Source organism: Rattus norvegicus, chromosome 1, assembly GCF_021556685.1.
Source record: "Rattus norvegicus strain SHRSP/BbbUtx chromosome 1, alternate assembly SHRSP_T2T, whole genome shotgun sequence".
NCBI classification, from domain to species: domain Eukaryota; kingdom Metazoa; phylum Chordata; class Mammalia; order Rodentia; family Muridae; genus Rattus; species Rattus norvegicus.
This window is the reverse complement of record NC_141534.1, coordinates 4,310,572-4,326,452: the sequence shown is the minus strand read 5'-3', so window position 1 is coordinate 4,326,452 and position 15,881 is coordinate 4,310,572. Positions and strand designations below refer to the sequence as shown.

Sequence of the window (15,881 nt, the reverse complement as noted above, 5' to 3'; positions counted from 1 at the left end):
AGCATCCCCAAGTGAAACTTTAAATCCGTCCTCGAAGAGGACCAACCGATCGCAGGAGTTTTTGATATCTTTCCCCACCCCCACCCCTGTCAACATGCCTTGAGTCCGTGAGTCAACAGGGATATGAGTGGCACAGACCAGTTGCTGTCCCATGCTATCCAAATCCCAAGGGAACAGCGACGACACCTGCTAGCTACGGCTGGTCTTCATGCCTGTGCTGACCGTGAAGGGCAGAGAGAAAGTGGCTACCTCCACCTCTTCTGTCCGCACCCCGCAGAAAGTGCCATCGTGGCCCACACTGGAATTCATGCAGGGAAGAGAATTCTAGAAGCTGTGATGCAGCTGAGCTATGCTGGCATATCCCACATCCAGTACAGGCTCCTAAGGAGGGAGCTGAAAAGTTCCCGCAGGGTTTCTCAGCAGAACAGAGAGAAGGTGAATTCCAAGCCCAGCATAGGACTAGCAAGACTGCTTGGAGAAGTGGCATGGTGAAATGGTATGTAGCTCTCGCCTGGCTCTGGGTGGGCCTTCAGAAGGTAACACAGGAGTCCCAAAGTGTAGGAAGAACCATTATTGGTGAGAGGCGGATGTCCCATGGCTTCTGTGTAGCCTGAGTCAGTGGTAGGAAACCTGGAAATCTGAAACCTGGAGGGGGTGTGGGGTGTGGGGTGGTGGAGCGGCTTAACCATGCTTGCAAATTAACGTTTTAACCCACGGGCTCATTCTGTTGTTAGGTCTTTAACACCTGAGCTGGGGATATACAGCCTTGTCTGGATGGAACCTGACAGATGGTACACTATTAGGAATGGCCCGGTCACTTGTGTTTGGGTTGATCAGCGTTCTACTCTTAACTGAAATTCTTCTCATCCCACTCAGATATTGGGGTAAAAGGATGGGGCGAGGGAGGGATGAAAAGGACCCAGCTCTCACTATCCTGTCTGTCTCTGATTGACACCATTCTTCCACCCATATCCACACCCAGAAAACTTCTGACGTGGTAGAAAGAACAACCCGCAGGCCTGAGGGAGTAGGCTGCAGTTGTGAAACCTTGGAGACCGACCAGGGTGTCCCAGTGAAGTAGTGCTAGGCAGTCATCTGGGTTTTATGAAATGCTACCCAAACCAGAGTCTCATCATCAGCCAGATGTGAGGGCTCTGTCTCAAACGCAGGTGGGATTTAGGGGCCAGTCATCTGGTGCCGGGAGGTCCTGTGTTCATGATGAGCCTGGCAGAGCCTTCTGGCATCCGGGTCTCCTCTAGCAGGTGCCGATGCGCTGTCTTTGGATAAAACCGCGCGCTGCGAAGCAGGTGGGATGCGAAGCCGTCCAAAGGCAAGGGTAAAGCAGCCCGTGGATAAGGAGAGGGAGGGTGGGGACTGCACGGAGGGCGTGGGCGTTCGCGCAGGAGGACTCGAGGGTGTGACTAGAGATGAGATACGATGGGACAGGAAAGCCGAGGGTCTCATTTCCGTCGTGCTTAGAATATTCTCACAGACGACGCATCATCACCTGCCTGTGTCAAAGAATGTAAAGTGTCCCGGGGAGAAAAGGAAGCCCAAGTGGCTCTGCCAGCGGTCACCATGGAAGGGACCCAGATTCAGGTCACCACTTTGTGCTGCCGGCTCGAAGTGGGGCAGGCAGGAGGCTCCCACAGTGGTGTCCAGGAGGGCTTCTAGCAAGGAGAGGAAGGGTCCTTCATACCCAGAGTTCTCTGGCTTTGACCGGCAGAGCAGAGGCAGTCCCACCAGCCCCCCTCCTGTCCCCGGGAGCAGGGGAGCTGGGGAGCAGGTGACAGAAGAAAGGCTCCTCAACCCACTGTCCCTGCCTGGGGCGCCCGCACCAGCAGCCAGTGTGGCCAGCAGGCTTGGGTGCTGGTGAATGGGAGCTGCTGTTTGTTTCCACTGAGAAAGTTCTGACCCGCTTCCGGAGCCATTACCATGGAAACGCCAGGAGGAGATAATTGAATGGAGTCTCTTTTTCTTCCTCTCATCCTCTCTCCTCCCCACCCTGAAGCCAAACCTGGTAAAGACTGCCTCTTGGGGTTTGTTTTCTCAGTAGGGTATAATAGCTGTGTGGAATCCCAGCTCCCTTCACCTGGGATCCATTACCCAGTGTTCCCGTGCGCAAAGTAAGTGGCAGAACATTTGCACACAGGTTCTCCAGGCCTTGCCTGTCTGATGGCCACTTGGTCTCCAGTGCGGAGGGCAGAGGGCAGAGGTGGCCTCCCTGTGTGTTCAGCCAAGCTCCATCCCAGACTTCCTTGCCTGGAAACTCTTTTTTTTTTTTTTTTTTTTTTTTGGACAACATATTTGTTACACATACTCAGAAAACTCCTCAAGCAGAATTAGAGGGGAAAACAATAATTTTGTGGCATACGTGAAATGAATAGCAACTATATTTAACTGTCAGGCAGAACGGTTTTTCCTTGTTCCTTTTGTTTCGTTTGGATTTTGCATTGTGGGCATCACACAGCCTTCAGTGCACTGGGCAATGCTTTGCCTCTAAGCTACACACCCAGGCTATTATTATTATTATTATTATTATTATTATTATTATTATTATTATTATTTCTTCTTCTCCTTCTCCTCCTCCCTCCTCCTCCCCCTCCTCCTCCTCCCTCTTCTCCTTCTTTGACTGTTTAAGCTCATATAAGACTATTTATATTCCCCTTTAGTTTGTGAAAAGCAGATTTTTGAGGAGAGAAGGACCCCCCAACCCCGTTTTGTTTAATTTCTTTTTATTTTGCTCTAGGCAAACCTAATAATTCCAAAGATATAAAAACCTAAATAAAAGTCAAAGTACACAGGGGAGCTGTAAAATGAAGGCAACGAGATTGACTAGGTGCAGTAAAGAGAGTGAACAAGATATTCAAGGGTCTTCACGGCTTTCTCCCCCTTTGTTTGTGTGCCGGTTGGGGAGCCATCAGAAGCCAGAGTTTGAGACTGGGGTGAAGGCTTAGCAGTTACTTCAGTAGTGACACCAGGTAGTTCACAACTCCAGCTCCAGGGCATCTGTAGCCCTCTTCTGGCTTTACATTGTTCCTGCATGCTCATGCCGGAAATATAGGCATGCAGATATATGTATACCACAAACATGGTGGTGGTGGTGGTGGTGGTGGTGATGATGGTGATGATGATGATGGTGGTGGTGATGATGATGTTGGTGTTGGTGGTGGTGGTGATGGTGGTGGTGGTGGTGTTGGTGGTGGTGATGATGATGTTTGTGTTGGTGGTGGTGGTGGTGGTGGTGTTGGTGGTGGTGGTGATGATGATGATGGTGGTGTGTGTGTGTGTGTGTGTGTGTGTGTGTGTGTGTGTGTGTGTGTGTGTTTAAGCCAAAGTTCGATATGGGGTTTCAGGCTCTAGAGGCTGATCTACAAACCTGAATCACATGCTCATCGATAACACTATGAGCTCACAGTATCGGACCCAGCACTTTGAAGATAGTGGTGAAGATGATGATGAAGTGACCTTTTCGTTCATGCAGCCCAGCTTTTTTAAAAAAAAAAAATACTAGGCTAGATATTTGATGAGCTGAATTTAGCTCCTAGCTAAACTTAACGATTGACAGCTGTCTCCCTTTTGACACACTACGTTACAATATTTTTTGTCTATTATTTATAGGGAGAGTGCTTTATTGCTGACCCAAGTCCCCTGTCCAGAAATTATTTCAGTTTTCTAAAGTGTGCGTTTGTAAGATTATTCAAAAAATAGCAATGTTTTGAACCATATTTGCCCGTGGGTAACTGAAACTGTGGAAAGCAAAAACCACATGTATGAGGGATTACTGTACCAGTTACATGGCCTTGGGTAAGTCCCTTAAACAAGCACCCTGGGCCGTGGTACCTTCACCTGTGTCCTAGAGCATTGCTCTCTTCATGGTCCCGGTGGGTCTGAAAGACGATGAGTTATATAGACCAACACCCAGACCAGTGCTTTGTGACAGTGTGTCTCCTGTTGTCTTTTCATTGTGTTTGGTTGTTTTGTGTTTGGACAGAGTCTTACTGCCATGTAGCTAAGGCTACAATTCGAGACCTTCCCAAGTACCCAGGTGACATAGTGTGGACTACCAGACCTGACTCTCTTTTGGTTTTTTAATCCACTAGCCAACTGTGTCTGTTACGAATATAACCTCAGGTCTGGACAAATAGCTGCACATTCTCCTATAGCCAGGACCCTGTAGGGCAGTATTCCAAGACTGGTTGAGCTGGAGTTACTTCCTCTCTGCTACACCATCCTCTAAGGATGTGTGTGACTTCCTTCCTTATGGTAACCGATGACTACATAGGTATGCTTCCTGTGTTATCAGACAAAATGCAGAAGGAGAGCCAAGGAAGAGGATGTATATTCTGAGGTAGTTCTTTTAATTGCAGAAACACTAACTTTCTTAAAACTACCAGGAAAATCTGGTGTTTCTTTTCTGTGCGAGGGGGACACTTGCTCTCCCTTAGCTGCAAGGGAGTCTGAGGAAATATTTTACAGAGTACTCGACCACCCAGCCTGAATCATGACTTTGGTAGGAAGAAAGGAAATGAGAAAAGTCATTGAGTTAGGAGGCAAGTTAATTTATTACCTTAGAGCGAGTTAATGAAATCTCCTTGATTAATCGTGGACTGGTGGAAGTTGTGTACTGGACTGTGATATAGTTCCCTCATCAAGGAACACAGAACTTCATTATCTCTGCCAAGCAAACGATAAGCCATCATTGACGTCGTCGTTTCATATGAAACTAACCAATCGATCATGATTCCTTTCTCTACGATCTTACTGAAAATATTATGGACCAACCGATATGTCATAAAGATGTTTCAAAGATTGATTACTTCATTTGGAAGAACTGGAAAGGCATTTATCATGGGTGCTGGAATAAATGCTGTTACTATCAGTGATTATTACCAGCAAAGCTAACATCCATGTATCCATTTTATATTCAGTTCTTTCTTAGTTCTGAACCATTGAGTCACAGATGAAGAAAAATATGAGGGCTGAGATGTAGCTCAGTTGGCAGAGTGCTTTCCTACATCACATGCATAAGACCCCTGGTTCCTTCCTGAGCAATGTATTAAACCCTATGGGATGGTACGTGCCTGCTATTCTGGCATTCAGAAGGCAAAGGCAGGAGGATTGGAGGTTCAAGATCACCCTGGGCTGAACAGCAAGTTTGAGGCAACCTTACCTACATTTGAATCTGTCCACGACAGGAAAACGGAGATAGAAAGCGGAAGAGGGCGAAGAGACAACAGAAAATGAAGGGAAGGAAAAATATGGCCCCTATGGAAAAGGGAAGCCACTGTGTGAGACCCCTGGGAACAGAGGGATGACATGGCGATAGGATATAAGCAAACCTGTCCTGGATTTGGTTCTGCATGTCTCTAACCCCTAACGTGAAATCATAGCACAGTGTGACCCACGCTACCCTTCTGCTCTTAAGTCGTGGCCTTAATGAGCCCGTAGCCCAGACACAGTCAGGCCCCGGACTTCCTCTGTGGATAGAAGGCATTTGGCTGCTCGTCAGCCGTGAACGTCTTGCGTTTCTGCCAGTGACCCGAATCATTAACTTGCAGGATGAGTTACTAGCTGGTGCTTGGAAGGATGCACACCCCTTCACTGCATCTCTGTGGAGGGTTTTCAGATGCAGAAGGCTTGGAACCCTGCTTTTTTGGCTTGAGGAACTTGTTGGCCACCCTGGAGGTGCCAGAGAACCGAGCCGAGAAGGTGAAGTACATTTTAAGAAGGTTTGAGAGAGACATGAGTCAAAGCCCAGGGAGAAGAGCTACTACATTTATTTCATCATGTTTTATTAAGTTAGCGCTTAGCGTGTGTAGGCATGCTCTATGCACCATGCAGGTTCCTGAATACAGTGTCTTTTTGAGACATCTCAGATGGAAGGATAGACTTACTTAAAGTGGTTTTGAGGATGGTTAGAGCCAACAGATCATGGAAAGGAGAGTGGGAAAGGAAAGGTTATAATCGTGAAAGATGATGAATTAAGATTTCAAATGCCTTCCATGTGCTTTCAGCAGTCTCTAGGCGTGAGAATTTGTGCCACGTAGTTACAGGATCTTGTCGTCTCTTTTCAGAGCTGTGATAAAATGTCCCGACAAAAAGCAGCTTAGAGGAGAAAGGCTTTTGTTTGTTTGACTTATAATTTCAGGTTGCTGTCAATCCTTGCAGGAAAGCCAGTATAGCCACTCAAAGCAACTAGTCAAGATCTCATGAAACAGTAGAGGGAGAAGAAGTTAATGCGTGCTTGTATAGAGCTAACTTTCTTTACTCCTACAGCCTAAGGCTCCCTGCCTAGGGAATGGTGCCACTCACAATGGGCTGAATCTTCACATATCAGTTGATGTGTAATCAAGGCAATCTCCCACAAACATGCACATAGGTCAACCTGATCTCGATAGTCCCTCATTAAGACACTGCTCTCAGGTGATCCTAGGTTGTGCCAAGTTGGCGGTTAAAATTAAGCATCTCAGACATGTATACAGCAGAATTAAAGACTGGGTATAGTACCACTGTTTTGTGACAACAAGTATACTTCACAAACTTGAAAAGCCTGCCATTACTTTTAGAAAGTTAACGCGACATAGTTGATAGATTCAAATCATTTCCTAGGAAATGTGTCCATACTGAAAAAGCATCTCAGCCTCAATTTAAAAAAAAAAAAGTATATTCTGTTCTTTATCAAGCTAAATAGTGCCCCGGGAGGCATTAGGATATAAAGATTTACAAATTCTTTACATTTTAGACACACGCACACGCACACGAGCACACACACATGCACGCACGCACAGGGTGGGGCTCTCCTTGGAGCTAGAGTAATAGGTGGTGGTTGCAAGTTGCCTGATGCTGCCTGATGGTGTTGTTAGGAGCTGAATGCTGGACCCGTGGAGAGCAGCAAGCACTCTTACCCACTGGGCCATTGCCTCAGCATGCCTGACCATAAGCTATAAACAAATGGAAGTAATATCACGACACAAACCAACCAGCTCAAGAACATTTGACATCGCACGCCATCATCAGGTGTACATTCTGTGCTGGAGTGACAAAGGTGAACTTTGTGAGCACCCTACAGGCTTCAGGTTGCCCGTGGCCCCGATGGATATTTATATATACGAGGGTCTTCCCAAGTGGTAGGCACCACATAAGATGTTTCCATTCATCCACTCAAATCATCTCCCAACCTAGTAAGGTAGGAACAGCTTTATTATAACTGCTTCATCCAGCATTATCAAGGTGTAAATGGGGGGCGGCTTGCTTTTGCCTCTGCCCAAATCTGCCTGACTTCATAGTGTGCGACTCTTATCCTCGTCTGGACTTATTGCCTTGGATCTTACACTACACAACTCGCCTTGGTCATCTATGGAGGTGACTTGGTCAAGCAGAAAGCCGGAAGGTCGTGCCTACATTCCCAGCAATCCCGAAGCTGAGGCCTGAAGGTTGCTGTGGATTCGAGGCCAGCCTGGGCTACGTTAGTAAGTTTTAAGCTAGCACAGGCTACAGTGTGAGATGCTGTCTCGGACAAAGCAAAAGGCCAACAAGCCTCACTAAAGACAACAAGAAGAAAGTTCTAGCTGAGAAAAGGCCCTAAAATCAAACAAATGAAGACAAACCAGGCCAGAATAAGAGAGTGTTTGGCTGGGTTGATAACTGTGACTGCTGTAGCCGTTTGCCCCGGAGATTTATGGAGTTCTAAGGCTGTGCGAGAATTCCTGTCAGCCACAGTTGGAGAATTTGCTGAGCTGTGATGTGTACCAGGAAGGACCAGGTTTGGTCTAAAGCAAGAGAGTTGAGCAGGACTGAGCACTAGAGGGCGCCAGCCTTTGTGTCTTCCCATCCTCGAGAGGGAGCCTTTAATTAAGGCCCAGGCCCTCCTGTCTCTCTTACCTCACTTGCCCCTGCAGCTGGCGAATGGGTAACCTCTTGAGATTTTAATGGCAGGTAGTAGATGGTATTAGCTCAATATTGTTCCATATTTATTTCAATTAAATAAGAGAATATTCATAAGATAAAAATGTATTTGATATCTTAAGGATAATACTGTTCATCAGGCGGGGGACGATGCCTCAGCTTGTAGATTGTTTACTGAGTATGATATGGGGTGGGTGGTGCCAGCCTGCAGTCTCAGTGCTGGGGAGATGGAGGCAGGGAAAAAAAGAGAAATTCAAAGCCAGTCTTCAACTAAATATCAAGTTAGAAGCCGGCCATGGAATATGGCACCCTGTCTCAGAAAAATTCCATAGAGAAGTGGACGCAAGTCCCATCCGTAGCCGGGAACCTATTAACAACTGACAATGCCGAGAGAAAATCAGTTATTTTTGCCCAATGGAGTGACACTGGGTGTAGCAACCACACTCCAGTGCAAGCCCCATCCTCAGAAGACTTGGGGCAGGGAAAAGTGTGACAAAACTTTGTATACGTTCTCAAAGAATGAATAAAAACATTAAAAATACCATACATACCTAATATGTCTACATTGCCAAGCACAATATAAATTATACTTACATAGATCATGGAAAAAAAGGAAGTTGCTTTCTTTAAGATCAGTAAGATGTTTTTAAGACAGAGTCTAGTTGTGTAGCCCAGGCTAGCCTTGAACTCACAGCACCGTTCTTGCCTCTGCCTTTCCAGTGTTGGGAGTGCAGCCACAAACTGTCACACCTAGCAAAGACCCCCTCTCAACCTTCTTGTAGCACAGCCATGTCCCTTTTCTATTTCCAGAGGAGAAGGTGACTAGGTTTGGGGGCACTTGGGCAGCCCGGGGTGATGCCGGATAGTAACAGGAGCAGCGAGATCCCCAATTCGAAATTCAGCGAGGAGAAAACTAGTGCCGAGGTTTTCTATCCTGAGATTTAAGATTATGGCGCCATAAAAACCCCTGTAAGACCAGGTTTCAAGTAATGTATAACATATGTTGCTTCTTATAAATTAGGTTATAACTGCATTCGTATGTGCACGCACGTAGGTTTGTTTGTTTAGTTACAGTGAAGCGTCACTCAGCCTGACATGGTATAGTTCAGGACTTTTCGAGCGCCGACATTTATTGTGCTTTTGCTAAGTGCTGGTCTCCATACGTGAAAACGAGATGAGTTTTGTTTTTTTTTTTTTTTTTTTTTTTTTTGCCTGTCGTGCACCTTAGGATACTTGAACAGCTATAGTTCATTCTCCTTCCTTCTGTCATCAGACCAGAAGGTGTTGCAACATCCCCACAGCCAGCTCCTCAAGTGTCCTCGAAGCACTCAGTTCTCACGTCTCCATCTATCCTTGTTCAGATTTGGGATGGGAAACGTAGCATCACACGTTCTCATAAGCAGCGGTCCATTGGTTATGACAGAGCGGGGCCAGCCTATTCCAGTGAGCCCTTGAGATCCATCTCCTAGGTAATCGAAAAGGACAGGGCATTCAGGGGTGTGGTAGGCTAGTCCTTACCGTGGGCACCGGCAAGAGAAATAAAAGAATGAAGATGCCGGGAGGCCTTGGGCTTCCGTCTCACGAAGGGCATTCTGTGACCCCCCCCCCCCCGCCCTGAGATTTCAGGGGGACACACAACATTCTGCGTTTGGAAATGTCTACCCGGCAGTCTTGATTTTGAAGGTTGAATTCTACAAAGGCTTGAATTCTGCAGGTCAATACGTTTTGACCTGTGTTTGTTCGTTCTCCCCGTGGGTGTTTTAATGAGGATGTCTTCGCTAACGCAAGAAACGCCATAGAAAGTAGGGTAGCCTGTGTACAGCCTGCCCCGCTGAGTGGTGAGGCGGTGCCGTAACTGTAAAATTGGCCGATTTTCTTCCGGTCAGAGAAGGAAACATCTAGCCTGTATTTCTTCTCTCTGTGGGCAACTTCTCCACGTATCACTGCCTGGCCTCACTTCTTTCTGATTCTTAAAAATCAGGACTTAGTCTCCAAATGCTGTTCTGTATTATACTCCATTGTTCCCCTTTGCTTTATAATATGAGTAATCCATGTTGAACTTTTGTCTGCAGCCGTGGTCTCACACACACACCCGGCCACCCCTTTCATTTCTCCACCCGATGCCATTGGCCCAAGGAAGACTCTTGTTTGCCCTCTTACGATTCTGCCCTGTGCTCTTCCTGTCGCCGGGATGCGAATATCACAGCAGCTCCTGCTCTACTCGAAGGCTACCTCTTCCCACACCTGTCCATAGCCTTCCCCCCACCCCCACTCCCACCCACTGACTCTGCAGCTCTTCCTGCCTCTCCATTCCAGCCCCAAAGCTCAAAGCCTCACCTCTCTCCTTTAGCCAACACTCCCTGGGCCCCAGAGAGTGCTTGACTCACTGGGATGTGAATTCATATAGAGTGGATGGAAGAAAGGAAGGGTAGAAATGGCTTGAACAAAGGAAGGACATGGGTCAAGTTCTCAGGATATGCTTCCTTGTTTTTTTTTTTTTGTTTGTTTGTTTTTGTTTTTGTTTTTTTTTATCCAGTAATTCCTTAATTTGGGAATTTTCTTAAATGAGTTTTGTCTTTAGAAACAGCTTAAATAGTTTAGGGATCTTAAGGAGAAATGTTCACATATTAGCAGTGTAGGGAGCATCTTAACAGTACCGTAGTTATTGAAGAAAACATGTTCACTCTAGCTTCCTTCTGGAGAGATAAGACAGGCTTGTCCGGGATTTGAATCTGGGACCTCTTGAACTCTAAACAAGAAACCACATCCCCAGACTGCTTGAGACTTTACTCAATACTTTCAAAGTGTAACAGATGCTAGGTATTGGTTCCTGGTGACCATCCCTTTTACTCCTTATCAATGGATCTGATGGTGCTGGGGGTGCGGGGTTGGCATAGGGGTGGGGCAAAGCATCCTTTAGATCTGTCACTCTCAGGCACGCAGGAAGTTGTGATTGGAGGCAGCCTTTTTGGAGCTGACTTCTTCCACCACAGAGCCAGGAGATGACTTTCCTGCCTGTTGACATCCACACTTGGATGGTCACATTGTTACAGGTCCTGTAGGATGGGTGCTAGAAGTGGTCTCAAGAGCTTGTGTGCCTGGGTAGGGCCATGCGTGCCTGCCGTTTTGCATTCCTCCTCTGCCCACCTTGCAAGTAGAATTCATATGGTGTCACTTTTCTCTTGAGAGGTGGTGAGCCGGGGAGCCTCACACTTAGACACTGGCGTTAGCCAGTCTGTGTGTTGTAAACTTGTGAAAAATTAAAAACAAAATTCTACACGCCAGATCACCACTGAAAGAAGAAGCTACAGTGCCATCTTCAGGCGATCTGGGGAAATGCAAGAAGTGTGGGTAAGGCCAAACGGGAGGATAGAATTACCCAACAGGCATGGTAGTTTGAAGAGAGTGAATGAAAGTAACAAAGAGGCCGTAAGTCTCTACTTTGGAGTGGAGCCTATTGGTTACATTTTGTAATGTCTAGGTAGCAGTGAGAATGTTCCTTTTCCTTAAATGGCAAATATGGAAGCATTTTTTTCCTTATGTTATTGAACATTTACATTTGGCAAAATATGAGGAGATGGCTTTGGGATAGAAAGGAGCCTTCGAAAATATCAAAGATAGCATTGAAATGATTAATCTTCATTCTACCCAGAGAGGGGAAGGCATACATTCCAAAGATAACCAGGCTATAGCAGGAACCACCTGGCGTAATCCCTGGTGGCTGCCACGTGACCATGGAGCCACAGGCTACCCTTCCTTCCCTAGTGGGGACCATAGCTTCCTATAAAGTTGGAATATAAACCAAACGATAGTTAAAAGTCATTTAAGCCATTAAGATTTACTATTCTCTGTTGTCAGAGGAGTTAAATATTTCTGCAGACCGTTTGCCTGAGAATATATTTCTTTCAATGTAAGAAGAAAAATGGCTGCAAGGCTCTGACCACGTTGGTGCTGTTTTTAACCAGCCCTGAGGATATTTCAAATAGTTGGTTCTAAAGATGATCTCTCTCTGAAAGATCCCTGCCTTCCTCTCCTGTCAGCTAGCCAGCCGATGGCTCAGTCGAGACAGTCTCTGTTGGTCTCATAATTCACCCTCGGCCATGAGCATGTAGGTGTCCCCGATCTTCTGGCTTCCGGTGTGCATCATTGTGTGACTGTTGTGACAAGGACCAGAGTGGAAACAATGGAAGAGAGAAAGGATTTGTTTGGACTCGTGCTTTTGCTTGTTTGGGGACTTAGGTGAAGGTACTGAGAGCAGGAGGCATATGGTGGGAAAAGTGTCCACGTCAGAGTGTCTATCTAGTAAGTAGAGACTCTCCATGGAGTCCTGGATCATGGAGACATTCTCCTTCCTCCCTTTTAGCCTGTCTAGGCTTCAGCCTATTAGGTGATAAAACCCATATTCAGGTGGGTGAGCCTTTCCTCTTAGTTAACTATCTATGGGGACGTTCACAGGTCTGCTTTACTGATTCCTCGTACCCTGCACTCCAGTCAAGACCAACCAGACCCCACCCCGTCATCTTTCTATGCCTCCTTGTTCATTTGTTTGTCTGAGACAATTCCAGACTGGCCTTGAACTCTCTGTGTAGTAGAGAACCTCCTGCTTTCACCTCCCGAGTGCTGAGATTACAAAAAGAACAGCAAATTCCCTCAGTGTTATGCAGTGATGGGGTCAAACCCAGGGCTCTGTGTACTAGACAGACATTCAGCCAGCCGAACGAGCTACATCTCTGTCCCAGCGTGCATCCTTGTTCATATCTACCCTCTCTGTAACCAAAGCATCACTTCTCCCTACTGCAATATTGCTAGATACATTTTGGCTGAATGTTGATAGAACTTAAAAATGGCCGCCACTTGGCAGCCTTTCAGGTAGATGTGAGTTGAATCTCTTATTTTTGCTGTACTTTGGAGGAGGGAAAATAGTAGATTCCAGAGCTTTTGGCGGGGGAGAGGCGCAGTTTGGTGACTAGGTATGTTTTCTTACTGTGGGTGGGTTGGTGTGATTGTGTGGGCACAGGCATGAGTGCTGTGTGCTAGAAAGGGGAGAGAGAAGTAATCCGTCTAGCTCTTAATCTTGACCTTGACCCCTGCAGTGGGTTCACCTCTGTCTGATTTTAGTACCTTCCCTAGTTTATTGTGGAGATCTTTCAGGGGTTTGTGCCAGTCAGAAACTGTTCTCGTGTCCCAGAGGCAGAACGTTATGTGGCTCACAGGATCTGGGTCAGCATCAGTGCCTGTACATGTAAGTAGTGCCTCAGTCATGGAAGGGGTGGGGGGGACTGCATGGGAAGCCGCCTCCCCTCCATTCTTCACCTTAATTCTTGAGGTCCCTGTACCTGCAAGGTCTTTGTTAGGTGTTTAAAGGTTCTGCCACTTTTCCTCTCACTGCTGTCAGTATTCTGTCTCAATACCCAGCCTCACAACTGGCTTTCTAAGCATCCAGACAGTAGCCAAAGGGTTTAGCTAAAGCATCTTTTTGATCTTCCTTCTCTGGCAGTGAACTTGGAGGGAAGATTTGGGTGGTGAATTCTCTAAGTTCCCAACTTCTGTTCTGATACATGTTCTTTGGCACGCCCAAGGCAACTGGACTTTGTTCTCTAGAGTTTGTACCCGGCAAATGAGGATTTTGGTCTGACGTCTACTTGTGATGTCCTACCCCCCATGTTCTCAGTTTTCCTGCCATCACGCTTTAAGTTGGTGTTGTCTTGAGTGCTTTCCAGAGAAGCCCCTCACTCACTGGTTTTAGGCTGTTACTAGTCCACGTCACTTGGGTTTTCCTGGATCTGCTGTCTCATGCTGACAGCCTGGTTCAAGATGGTATGTAAAACAGACGCAGGTTGATTAACTTGGATCCATTTTCAAAAATCTGCCACGACTTCAAAGAGTGAAGCTCTCACTGGTAGATTTCTGGCTTGGTGTTGGGTCTTACAAGATCTGGCGAAACCCAACTGTCACCCTTGCCAGTTGGAAGTCATACTGGCTGCCCCTCTACCTGGGCATCAAGTCTCATTTTGACACATCTCCCACTTTCCCAGGGTACACTGATCTTTTTTTCCAGCCACTGTGGAGTAATATGGTCATTATGATGTGATTTTTTTTTCTTTCCCACTTACCCTATAGACATCCAGGTGGCAAGAACTTAACCAGTGATGAGCTCACAGACAGACAATGTATAGTGACAGACTGGGTCTTTCATTAATCGGTGTTGACAAATGGAACCTATTTTCTAGGATCTCAGCAGATAGATAGGAAAGAGCAGATGTAAAGATTCCCCAGGTTCCATTAAGCACTGTTGGGCCAAGGTCCAACTGGTTAGGGAGGTTTCCGTGAAAAATCACATAAAACCAAGGCCCTCTAGTAATATATGTGCGTTTTGTTTTCTTTTCTAGGTACCCTCTCCATAAATCAAACTCAGAAGACGGCTGTGTAGGTCAGTACCACTGCCCTTGATTTAAATATTTAATTAATATTTAATAATTAATTTAAATATTTAATTTAAATATTTAATTTTATTTTCATAGATTGTAGAAGATATATAGACATGTAGAGTTGGGCCTTGCCAAAAGAGTAATCATCATCATCGTCCTCATCATCTGCCAACTCAGAAACTCTGTAAAAGGATTATGTATGTGCCTGTGTTTATAGGTGTATGTGTGTGCGTGCGTACGTGAATGTGTGTGTGTGAGTGTGTGTATGAGTGTATGTGTGAGTATGAGTGTGTGAGTGTGTGTGAGTGTATGTGTGTGTGTGCGTGTGTGTGTGTATGAGTGTATATGTGTGTGCGTGTATGTGTGTGTATGTGTGTGTGAGTGTGTGTGAGTGTATGTGTGTGTGAGCGTGTGTGTGAGTGTATGTGTGTGTGAGTGTATGTGTGTGTGAGTGTGTGTGGGTGTGTGTGAGTGTATGTGTGTGTGTGAGTGTATGTGTGTGTGTGAGTGTATGTGTGTGTGTGAGTGTATGTGTGTGTGAGTGTATGTGTGTGTGTGCCTGTGTGTGTGTCTCTGTGTGTCTCTGTGTGCGTGCGTGCGTGTGTGTGCGCTCGCGAGCGTGTATGTGGGTGTGTGTGTGTGGCGTTGAGGTCCACACTAGATGTCCTTCAGTCACTCTCCCCTTTACTCTTTGGGAGGTCTCTAACACTTGAAGCTCACCGGTTCACGTAGACCAGCTGGCCAGCAGACTGGGCAAACCTGCCTGTCTTTCTCCCAGGCATTAGGGTTTTAGACACATGCCACCATGGTGTCCTTTTTACTGTGGGTGCTGGGGATCCAGGCTCAGCTCCGTGTGCTTTGTCTAAGCCCTTTGTTGGCAGGGCCATCTCTCTGTGCTCTGGCATTCTCCGTACAATTTCCTTCTCTTTTTGCCATCGTGAGTTGTTCTTCTGAGAGTACAAGTAGCATCATAGTCTACGTACTCTTTTACAAGTCTTCAGAAAGGGGCAGTTTGTGACTCTTTCTAACTGATGAGTATGTTTAACAGAGAGAGGCTTACTGCCACATCATACTGAACGCTGCTTAATCTTATCAGCCAGCCTTTCTGCTAGATAGTCACTGGTGATCATTTTCTCTGTCACAAGCACATGACGCTGTCACAGACTCCCTTAAGTTTGTTTCTCTGATCATGCCCTCTGATAAGCTGTTCCACTTGGAATGTGTGGATAAAATAATACGCATTTAAGGCATTATAAATTTCATACGTCCTGGGTTATAAGATCTACTCCTGCTGTAGCAGAGGTCAGAGGGTGGGTGGGTAATGATCATTGAATTTCCGCCACTAGGATTCGAACCATAAATGCTGGCCCAGCAGTGAACATGGTAGGACACAATTGTAATCTCGGCACATGGGAGCCTGGGGCGGGAAGGTACTGAGTTCTAGGCCAGCCTGAGATACATGATAAGGCCCTGTTGCTGTTAAAAACGAGGAGGAGGAGGAGAAACAGGAGACAGACTGCAAAATAACAAAGGGCTTGGATATTG

General features: G+C 46.3%; 1 protein-coding gene across 3 annotated transcripts in view; it reads left to right on the top strand.

Moving 5' to 3' along the window:
* Sash1 (SAM and SH3 domain containing 1) overlaps positions 1-15,881 on the top strand; it is a 298,706-nt gene that overhangs the window by 218,673 nt on the left and 64,152 nt on the right. For all 3 annotated transcript variants that reach the window (XM_087575848.1, XM_087575846.1, NM_001427579.1), the window contains 1 exon segment: positions 14,298-14,338. In XM_087575848.1, the coding sequence (XP_087431974.1) occupies positions 14,298-14,338 (41 nt within the window).